At 41.1% G+C, this 12,026-nt stretch overlaps 1 protein-coding gene across 1 annotated transcript in view; it reads left to right on the top strand.

Moving 5' to 3' along the window:
* The window catches only part of SLAMF1 (signaling lymphocytic activation molecule family member 1), a 32,337-nt gene extending 21,967 nt beyond the window's left edge, over positions 1–10,370 (top strand). The window contains 3 exon segments of the mRNA XM_032608871.1: positions 2,649–2,722; positions 7,288–7,380; positions 8,810–10,370. Of these exon segments, the coding sequence (XP_032464762.1) occupies positions 2,649–2,722; positions 7,288–7,380; positions 8,810–8,860 (218 nt within the window). The 3' untranslated portion in view covers positions 8,861–10,370.
* The last annotated feature ends 1,656 nt before the right edge of the window (positions 10,371–12,026 follow it).

Here is a 12,026-nt window from a genome sequence, read left to right as displayed (position 1 = left end):
TAATATTATGTACTTCATGGTATTGATGTGGGGATCCATAAGTCAATATACTGAAAGCACTGAACACGATGGCTTCCATGGATAGATGATGGGTGAGAGATGGATAAATAGATGGATACACACACTCACACACACACACACACACACACACACACACACACACACACATACAAACACACAGAAAGACTAATCTCTTAATGCAAGCATCAATATTTAATCTCTATTGCCAGCAGAGGGCAGCGCTGGAAGGATCTGGGAAGAGCACCTAGAACAGATTTAAAGTACTTGAGGTTAGGGTAACATAAGACAACTTTATGCCTCAGATGACAGCTGAAAAGGATATTAGACCGACTATGCCTTCATTTTACAGTTATGGTAAGAGAAGAGACCCATTGAGATGACATGTTGTCCAATGACGCACAGCTAATGAGGGCTAGAAGGTGGATGCCCCAATTCTAAGGTCAAGACCTTTTTCATTAGATCTTAAGGCCTCAGTGACTAGAGTTGAGCTGGCTCCTGAAAACCTGTTTCTGCATTGGGGAAGAAAAGCATGAGACTGAATTATCTTGGTCCAGTGGTCTTTTTGAGAAGCAACATTCAGCCTTGCCTTTTCCATCTCTTTGACCCTTTAGGACTTTCCCCTCAATTGTAATTTTCAGCTTGAGCTGACCTGAAAGACTGAAAGTCCTTAAGGACCGAGGTCTGTTCTCTACACTATTTGTTCCCCTACAACACCTAGGACAGTGCTGAGTGGGGGCTTCTAACTGTGCAAACATTCATGGTTTTGAACCGAAAGATGTATGTCACAGAACTAACTTGTGCCCCCTCTGTTATCTCCTCTGATTACCCCAAACCCTATCCTCCCTCCCTATCCCCCCCCCCCCCACACGTATCCTCAGCCAGTTATCAACCCTGACCAAAAAAATGAAGTTGGAACCACCAGGCACGTACTCCATGCCCACACATGCACAGGAAAACCATACATTGGCTTCTTTGAATTCTTTGAGCTTCCCAGCAGCTGCCCATCATTTCCTTCCTAAGTGTCACACCCTCATGTAGCACCTTCCACCACCTTCATCACGTACATACATACAAGGCCTTTCCCTTCCAAATAAAAATATACCTCTCCTAAGTGCTATTCCCTCAGAGACATGCTCCTAGATTTTTAAGAGAATAAATTAATTGATGTTAAAATAAGTCTACCCTAAAGACTTCACGTGATTTCTTCTGAATCAAGTCTCCATTGTTTTTGCCTGGACTTTGCAATAGTCCCAAAACAGGCCTCCCTGTTCCCATCTGTTTTTTACCCTCCATCCTTCTCACTGCTACATGATATATCCAAAGAATACCACAAAACATTCGAAAGAATGAGATAGGTCTACTGCACTAGCATGGAAAATGTCCTCAACACATTTTAAGTGAAAGGGTCAAGTTACAGAGAAGTGTATGGAATGACTGTATTTGCAGAAGAAATATCTGTATAAGTATAGCAAATGTCCAGAACTGCACCGTCTAATACGGTAGTCATCAGCCACGTGTGGCTGTTTAAATTTAAATTAATTAGAATTAAACACAATTTTAAATAATTTTATTGAAGTATAGTTGACTTACCATGTTGTGTTAATTTCTGCTGTACAGCAAAGTGATTCAGTTATACATATATATACATTCTTCTTCATAGAATTAAAAACAATTTAAAATTCAGTTTCTCGGTTGCATTAGCCACAGTTCAAGTGCTCAGTAGTGACTTGTGGCTTGCAGCTACCATAGTAGACTGCAAATATGGAACATTTCCATCATCGAAGATGACGTTCTATTGTACAGAGCTGATCTGAAAGGATATACATCAAACTGTTAAAAGCAATTACTTCTGAGAATGAAATTGTACTGGTTAATGGCGGAAGGAGGACATACTTTTTACTCTCTATTATTTAAATTTTTGTAACAAGAATGAATTATTCCTATAATTTAAAAAGAAAAAATTTAAAAACTGCTTAAAAATTTAAATGTTCTGCAACATATTAATTTCCAGAGACCCTAGGCTCTGAGCAAAAAAAGATGGTGGGCATTAGAATGACATTGCAACTTTATTCCAAATAGTCCCAGGCAGATCATCCCTCTTACACCCCTTCCACCTACACATACACCGTCCCCCAGAAACAGGGAGGTGAGAAAGCTGTGAATGAAACAACATGCTATGAGCTGAAGAATTCAAAAGAGGTATAAATAACTTGCCTTGCCCCTAAAGAACTTAGAATTCTATTAGGAGATCAGATATATACATCAAACAATAGAGATCAAAATAATTGAATGGCATATCAATTACATCTAACAATTGCACCTAACAGTATGTGCCAGGCACTGTTCTATACACTTTACAAGTAATATCTCATGTAATCATCACAACAGCCCTGTGAGGCAGATATTTCAATCCCATTTTACAGATAGGGATATAGGCCAAGAGAGATCAAGTAACAAACCTAATGTCATATGACAAATGTACACGGGGTTTGGGACTCAGTGCTTTGTTCCTGTGGTACTTCTGGGGAAGGTGGGTGTTCAATGGGGGGTAAAGACCAGACAGGTCTGAGCAGAGAGTTCATGCTGGGGACCAGAGGGAGATAACCACTATGGTTTCTTTTCCCCAGGTAAAACAGACAATTACCAGCCAACAATGGAAGCAAAAAGCCTTACTATCTATGCCCAAGTCCAGAAATCAGGTGTAAGTCCTATACTGTCTTTGTCTGGGGTGGACCTGTCATGTTTCCCATGGAATCCCTGGCCATTCAGTTCACTTTGCGTGTCTGACATTCACGGTTCTACGTGGGTTCTGAAGCAGAGGAAATTAAGAAAGCAGAAGTCAAGAACAAGAGCTCTCTAAAAGGACATTAACTTAGGTGTTAGATGGGACTATTTATTATTTGAAATAATGGGAAACACTGGGTAATTTTCTGGTCATCTGTTTCTTCGTAGGAAAAATTGAGGAAGCTAGAAACACGTGATGTATGACTCCTTCCAGCTCTGGCATTCTAGGAGTCTATGGTTCTCTGTTATCAAACTCTTTCCTTCTCTATGGAAGAGGGTGCCAGCTTGAGGAGAGAGGGGAAGATTGAGAAAGGCTATTGTGTGACATGTTGGTCTGATCCAAGCTTAAGAGTTTGCAAACATCAAAGAGACAAGGAAGGAAGATCTTGAGGATTCTGCCTAGAGAGTGGTTGGCGAGATGGAAGATGATATGTAGGCAGCAGATGAAAGCAAAACTGTGACGGAGCGATGGTTGGGCTGAAACAGAAGAGATGGCTTTAAAAAACTAGAGTCATGATGAAGTTGAGGAGCAGATAAGTTAGAAGTAAGAGGGAGGCTAAAGAATGATGGCTAGATATGAAGATATTATAGTTTTTCAGACATGAAGGCAATTCTAGGTGATGTATAGGCCAGGATACGGCCATTCAAGGTGTAGGGGAAGGCAAATTCTTGAGTAAAAGATGTGAAGGTAAAGACAGCTTTGATTAGCACCTTGAAAAATTGCATCAGATGACAGTAAATGCATTTCTGATAACCAGAGATAAACTCTTGGACGAAGCCCTTCTTTCTGCTGTCCCCTAGTGGCCTGGAGGGTGTATTACACAGGCCATGACCACCGTTGAGAACCAAACTCCATTTAAATATATGAGTCCCAAGAGCAACCTCTTTTGCATATACATATTTAGGTAATCAGGTTCAGCTTAACCATGGTGCCTTCCCTATCTATTCTATCCCATGTTGCTAGCACCCCTCTTTTTACTCTAAAGTATGACATCCATACCAAAAAGTGCACAATGTATAAATGTCAGCTCAATGAATTACCCCATCTTGATACCTAGTAAAGCAAGTCCCCCCAGCTTCTTTTTCTTCAAGAACTTTTGGCTATTATGTCCCTTTGTACTTGCATATGTATTTTCGAATCAGCTTCTCAAGTATCACAGAAAGGGGAAAAATCCTATTAGGATTACATTGAATCTGCAGATCTATTTGAGGAGAAATTATATCTTTCAGTATTGAGTCTTCTAGCACCATAAAACTACCACCCAGATCAAGGAACAGAACATTGTCCCCACCCCCAGAAGACCTCCTTGTGTGCCTCATAATCACTGTCTTCTCTCTCCTCCCCAAAGATTCCCTATCCTTACTTTCTGAAAATATAGTTTACTCTTTTTTTTTTCCCCTTTGGACTTTATAAAAATGGAATCTTATAGCATTTTTCCTCCTGTGTACAGTTTATTTTGCTCGATATTACCTTTTACGAGATTCAAGCATGTCTTTGAGCTTAGATATAATGCATTCATAGTCATTGCTTTATGGAATATCAATGTATACATATACAAGAGTTTATTTTTCCAGTTGACTACTGATGGACATTTGTGTTATTTCCAGTCTGAAGCTATTATGAAAATTGCAGCCATTCATATATGTGCTTCTTGGTAGATATGTGCACATATTTTTGTTGGGGATATATCTAAATGTAGAATTGCTAAGTCATAGAGTATGCATATCCTCAAGTTGATTAGATAAGGCCAAACTGTTTTTCAAAGTGGGTGTACCAATTTACTTTTTTGCAACTACATACAAGAGTTTCAGTTGCTACACATTCTAATCAAAATTTGGTGTTATTGGTCTTTTAAATTTTAGTCATTCTTTTGGATGTGTCTTTTTATAGTTCTATTTTGCATTCCTCTAATTATTAAGAAAGTTGAACAATATTTCATGTGTTTATTGGCTGTATAAATATCCTCTTTCTTAAAGTGACTGTTAAATCTCTTGCCAATTTTCCCTTGCATTTCAGTCTGTTTTGGGTGGGATTATTATAAGGCCTTTAAACATTTTTAGCAGTTATATTTTAGCAAATACCTTCACCCATCTTGTGGCTTGCCTCTGCAATTTCTCAAAGATACATTTTGATAAAGGAAAGTTCTCAATTTTAGTGTAGAACAATTTCATCATCTCTTCCTTTGTGTTGTAAAAAGATAACACTTCTTGTATTCCAGTTAAGAAATCTTTCTTTACTCCCAGGTATGAAGATACTCTTCTATCATCTTCTAAAAACTGTATGGTTTATCTTTTCAACTTATATCTGCTATGCACCTGAAAATGATTTTTTGAGTGTGGTGTGAGATGGGTCAAGTTTTATTTTTTCCCATATGGATATCCTATTGACTATTTATATTTAAAAACTGTCCTTGCCTCACTGCAGTGCCACCTCATTATAAATCAAGGGTCCATCCATGTGTGGATCTATTTTGAAGTTCTCTATTCTGCTCCATTGGTTTATTTCTTTACAATTGCACCAGACCATACTGTCTTAACAAATCTGTGATTGCAGATTTATTACAAGTTTGATATCTGGTAAAACAAATCTTTTTACTTGTTCTTGCTCTTCAAGTTCTTGGCCATTTTTGATCCTTTGCATTTTCATCTATATATTTTAGATTCAGTTTGTTAAAATCCTGCTGGAATTTTAATTAGAACGGCATTGATCAATTTCAGAAGGCCATATATGTTTTCCTATTGAGTCTTTCAATTCACAAAATGATATATCCTTTATTTAGATCTTCTTTAATTTTATCCTATCACTCCTTGAATTATCTTCTGCTACATTACTTCCAAAGTGCTGGCTAGCTCCTTTTTACTAAAAGGACCTTTTTACTAAAAAAGCCTTTTTACTAAAATGACCTTTTATTAAAAGCATTACCTGGGGCCTAATTAGAAATGCAAAAAGTCAGGCCCCACCTCAGATCTTCTGAAATAGAACCAGACTTCTAACAAGATTTTCAGGTAATTCATATGCACATTAAAGTGTGAGAAGCCCTGCTCTACCCCAAGCACTTCCAGTAATGGGAAATTCACTGCCTCTCAAGGTAATTCATCCCACATTTGAGCACTTCTTACTATTAGAAAGATCTTATTATATTGAACCAAAATATTACCCTAAAAATTCCAACCTTGGCTTAAAGCTGACAGACTGTACAGAACAAATGTAATTCCTCTTCTGCATGGCAACCCATCAGATATATGAAGAGAAAGATCATGTCCCACCTTGAATCTTCTTTCCTCCAGTAAAGTTTTCCAATTCCTTATCTCTTCCATCAGATGACAAGATTCCAAGTTCTCTCCCATTATAACCCATGTGCTTCTGTTTTAAGGCTTGTTCTGTGTCCAGGAAAGACAGAGAATAGCATTATCCTACACCAGTGCCCCCAAGTATGTTGAAAAGATGACTTTCCAGGCATAAGATATGTCGTCTCCATCTTAGAGGGACGGGGTCTCAAGTTATGCCTACCCTGACTTCGTCCTGGTATTGTGTATTTTAATTCATTCTAAGTAACGTTAACAAACATCAGCTGAAGGTTTTTATGTGCCTAGCACTGTTACATGGGGAATGCAAAGTAAAAATAGGCTATTTCTCAAGGAATTGATGGTCTGTTTGGAGAAGCGATGTGTAAATATATCAGAGTGTCTTAAATACAGTGTACAGTTAAGTGCCGTAATGTGTGAATTAGACTTTAGGTACCTGAGGAATTTAGGTAAAGGAGAGGTCGTTATAAGTTGGGGTAACAAAAGAAGAACAGTATAATGGAAAATACATGTGCTTTAAGTTAAAAGATATTTTAAGTTAAAATCCTGGCTTTGATACTTCTTGCATGTTCACATTAAGAAAGTACTAAATCTTTCTAGGCTTTAGCCTCTTCGTCTGTAAAATGTGAGTAACAGTCTTTAACATAAAGAGTGGTTGTGAGACAAATGGGAAGATATATGTGAAGGACTTGGTAAACTTTAACACACTCGCACATGTGTGGTTATTATGAAGTTCAATGTTTGGACAGGAAAGAGAATTGATGAGAAACCATATTAGAGTGAGTAATACCAGGACTTCATGTTGTGGGTGATACGAGTGAGACTAAAATACTATAAAAATCGCGTTCCCTTCAGCTGCCTGTGTAAGAACCACACCAATTTCAGTTCACTGTGAGGAAGATGTTTAAAACATCTGGGAAGTGATGATGATGAATCAGGCTGCTTCACAAGGCTGTGAGCTCCAAGATGTCACTTGGGGAATCTGAGCAAAACCCAGAGAATTGAGTTCCAGGGAACTTGGGGGAGAATTTTCACCTGGGAAGGAGGCTGGACCAAATGACTCCAAGGAGCTTTCTAACTCAAAATTTCTTGACGCTACGCTTCTCCATGGGGAAAGTTGAACGGGAAATAACTTGCTGCTCAGCTAACCTCCTGCTGTCTTTGCTTCCCCTGTAGTCTGTTCAGAAGAAACCTGACTCTCTGCCAGCTCAGGACCCCTGCACCACCATTTACGTTGCTGCCACAGAGCCTGTGCCAGAGCCTGTCCAGGTGAGGCATTGCTCTGTGCCTCCTCTCTGTAGAGAGGGAATGGGTGGAGGAGGGGAAAGGGTGGAACCTGTGTAGAGCTGAAATGGAGGACGTAGGCCCTTGCAAGCAGGTAGCAAGGAGCCTCTGCAGCCTCAGTTGCAGGCCTTCTGGGAAACCCCTCGTGGCTGCTTACATGGGGTCTCTGCTCACTCTCTGCTCACCAGGCTTTCTCTGAGAGCTGTCACGTCAGAATCAACTGGCATATTTGTTAAAAATAAAGGCTCCCGGGACCTTCTACCTAGGATTCTGTTCAATCAGAATGTCTCTGGTGGGTAACCAGGCATCTACACGTTAAAAAACAACATCCTCCTGGTGATCCTGATGCACATTTAAGTTCAGGAATCGCACCTTGAGTCCAGGAGTTCTCCAGTCCAGCTGCATAACAGAATTGCCAGGGGAGCTTTGTAAAAATGCTCATGCCTAGTCTCCATTCATCCCTGTTTAATCAGAACATTTAGGAGTAGAACTCTGCATAGGTGTAAAGCCTAGAAGAGAGTATGACACATGGCCCGCCTGTTCTACCCCATTGCAAGATCAGCATGGATGAAGTTTACTTGACAGGAATCTTTCCTTTTACTAAACAAACAGAAGTAAATTCTGGGCTAAAATCTTGGCTTTAGTTGGACCCTATTAAATAAAGCATTTTAGGAGACAATGGGGGATCAAAAGGCCACAGAAATGCCTGCATTTACCCATTTTCCTCAAAGCTCCTACTGTACACATACTCAGCAATGCTTGGGAGGATGCCTCACCTTTATCTTGAGGTGTATTCACAGATCACTCTCCTATCCAAAGGGAAGTAAAAACATAAATCTGACTTTAAAAGCTTTAAATCATGTAGATTTTTAATGATGTTTTCTTGGGGAAGAAACACAGCACTCGGTATATTTCACATTTTACAGCAAAACCACCTAAATTCCCTCATTCCTGTCTCTTTCTGTCTCAGACTCTTGAATCTCCTCTCCCTGTGAGAAGTCTTTGCCCACCCACAATCTTCATCTCTTCCCCATGCCTCTCTTGCAGGAACCACTTCTTTCTTCTCCCTTTGGGTCTCACGAATCCCCCGCTTTTTAGAGCTCAGTAATTTAGAACTCTTTGGGCTTCTCTAAACTGAGTGCAGGTCCTCAGATGACTGGGACAGGTCTCCTAGTCTCCCTGATGACATGTGTATGCTTGAAGGGGGCTGTAACCCATCTTGTGGGCGAGCAGGCCGTCTGGGAAGCTGAGCGCTACCTCTAGCAATACCCAGCTGTGGCAGACCCTGAGCAAGCTGCAATGCTACATGATTCTTGAGACGCTTTCCTTTTTCTAAGCATCACTGCTTCCATTTGTAGCCTGTGAATCTAGTGCTGGTCCCTCCACCCACAGACTTGTTCTCTTTTGCCCCCAGGAATCAAGCTCCATCACAGTATATGCCAGCGTGACACTTCCAGAGAGCTGACACCACAGATCCAGTGAAGGGACTTTCTGAAGGAATACAGAGGAGCCAAAATAAACACTGAACTTGGTCCCAAGTCCCAAGTTTCTTGTGACACCTACACATCTGTACTCTTCTCGGATCGACTCCCTGGTGATGTTTCTCCCACATCTACCCGCGAAAAAGATAAGGAAGTGAGGCTTCCCAAGCACTTAGCCTGCTCTGTGGGAGACAGGCTCAGAACAGAGAGCTGCTTGGAATAGCTTTCCATCTCTGTGGTGTAGCAGATGAAATGGATAATGCCGGTCCAGTGAGGTGTCTCGCTCTTTGCTGCAATTGGGTAATAAAAGCCAAAGGCAGAAAGTCAGGACAGGACATCTAGTACCTATCTCAGACAGCTGACCACCAGCCACAAAGTCTGGAACAGCGTACACTTGGGCTGCCTGTCCTTGGTCTGGGAGCTGCTCCCGATCACCATGCAGACTTGATCAAGACTCTGGGCTTCAGTTTCTCTCTCTGGATAGACAATGAGATTATTGTCTCAATGAGATTAATAAACACTCTGAGATTATTCCATAAAAGAAGCTAATAAAGTATTTTATTTGTAAAACCTGGAAGCTAAGAGTCAATAAACTGAAAATATGACTTTGAGGTCTCTGAGCTTTGAATAATGGAATGAAAAAAAATCTAAGATTCTTAAAAGTACAGTTTTGTGCAAATGATGTTCAGATTTAAAGAAAAGTGGTAGGGCTTCCCTGGTGGCGCAGTGGTTGGGAGTCCGCCTGCTGATGCAGGGGACACGGGTTCGTGCCCCGGTCCGGGAAGATCCCACATGCCGCGGAGCGGCTGGGCCCATGAGCCATGGCCGCTGAGCCTGTGCATCCGGAGCCTGTGCTCTGCAGTGGGAGAGGCCATAGCAGTGAGAGGCCCGCGTACCGCCAAAAAGAAAAAAAAAAAAAGAAAAGTGGTAAGTGTTTGGTGATACTGTTACAAAGGAATTTGGGATAATCAGAACTTGTCCCAGATTGACTTTTCACTTCCCAAAAATCCTAGTTCTCTGCTTACTCTGTTGAACAACAAACCTTGAGCCTCAACTAAGACTCTTCAAACTGATTCTGAGTCCATTTTACATCCATGGCCTCACATCCTCAGGGTCTCTACCAGACACTTCTTAATCCTTGCATACCTCTCCCCATCACTAAATGTATCTTGAAGTAGACAATAACATATATTGGCCCAACAGTTTCAAGTAATTGAATGCTTAATAACTTAAATTATTGGCTGCAGACAGAAAGAGCCTCTTCCATTAAAGTCCTATTTCCCTTCTATTCTCGCTTTCATATAGGCCTTCTTCAATTTAAGCACTTCTGTCTGATAGGGTCTTGTGTGACCCTAGTGAGCACTTTAAGAAATCACCATAAAGATGTGGCACATATACACAATGGAATATTACTCAGCCATAAAAAGAAACGAAATTGAGCTATTTGTAATGAGGTGGATAGACCTAGAGTCTGTCATACAGAGTGAAGTAAGTCAGAAAGAGAAAGACAAATATCGTATGCTAACACATATATATGGAATTTAAGAAAAAAAATGTCATGAAGAACCTAGGGGTAAGACAGGAATAAAGACACAGACCTACTGGAGAACGGACTTGAGGATATGGGGAGGGGGAAGGGTGAGCTGTGACAGGGCGAGAGAGAGTCATGGACATATACACACTAACAAACGTAAGGTAGATAGCTAGTGGGAAGCAGCTGCATGGCACAGGGATATCGGCTTGGTGCTTTGTGACCGCCTGGAGGGGTGGGATAAGGAGGGTGGGAGGGAGGGAGACGCAAGAGAGAAGAGACATGGGAACATATGTATATGTATAACTGATTCACTTTGTTATAAAGCAGAAACTAACACACCATTGTAAAGCAATTATACCCCAATAAAGATGTTAAAAAAAAAAAAAAAAGAAATCACCAACTGTCTTTCACCCATATAGTAAGAGTCACCAACTTTCCAGCTCAAAACTCTGAGCTCCTTATAGCCTTGTACTTTATCCCCTCTATTCAATCAGTTCACATTTTAGCTCTGTTGTTTGGAGCATCCCACTTCCTGGAACCAATGCAGTAGTATTTTTTTTTGTGAAGACAGAAACTGACTCTGCATTTTTCTATGTAGAAAAGGAATCTACAGAAAAGATACTGGTTGGTTCAGATAACTGCTAGGACGTTCTGTAAAATGATGGTTTGAAAATGAGCAAACAAGGGGAGACTTGGACTGTGACTAGGGCCACAGCCCAAATCACAAACCCAGCCCAGGGATGACAATGCTGGGCACCAGTTGTTTTGCTATTGTCCTCCCAGCACTAGACCCAGACTCCATCATTCCCTCCCTGCCTCAGCTGGACTTGAAAACTCCAAATTGCTGTTGTACTGTCTGTACCAAAGCGACATCTCCAGGGTCCATTTTTCAGCTTTTCATCTCTAGTTTCTAAATCAGAGTCCAGTACCAAGCGGCCAATCCTAGGTCACACATCCATGTTCTACCTCCAAGGGAGGCTGGGAATTGAATGCATGGCATTTTCCATGTTCATAGTGGTGGTGGTGGTGGGGTCTGTCTCTTATGAATTAGGGAATTCCCCAAACACAAGCAGTGAGATTCCATGCTGGACAGGCACACACACACACAAACACACACACACACACGGACAGGCGCACACACACACACACACACACACACACACACACAATGTCCACTATACCACCCTTGTATAATCTTAAGCTCATTAGCTGTCTATACTAAAAAACCAAGGAGCTACTAACCAGGATTTGTAAACCCTGGGGTTATGAGCAATCATTCTTTTACTATAACTCAGATTGTTTTAACAGCTCAGTTCCCAACATTCGGGTTTTTCCTGTGGCTGAATTCTACCTGATGGAAGGGCAGAAACAAAGGGGGGAAAGAAGAGGCTATCCCCTCAAAATTCCCTGACAAGACTCAATAGCTCACTGGGAGGATGGCTGTGATTAGGAGTCTTTGGAGCCATTCTTCAAACAACATTTGGTGTATGTCCTGCATCACCAGGTCCCAGGTTCAAGTGGGAAAGCAGAGAACCCCTCAGATTATTCTCTTACCATTCTCCAATTTTCCCCTAAGGCACTGTGCATGAGCTGAAGTTTTCTTCTTCCTCAGGCTT

This window comes from Phocoena sinus, chromosome 1 (assembly GCF_008692025.1).
Source record: "Phocoena sinus isolate mPhoSin1 chromosome 1, mPhoSin1.pri, whole genome shotgun sequence".
Classification (NCBI taxonomy): Eukaryota; Metazoa; Chordata; class Mammalia; order Artiodactyla; family Phocoenidae; genus Phocoena; species Phocoena sinus.
This window is presented reverse-complemented; position numbering and strand designations above follow the sequence as displayed.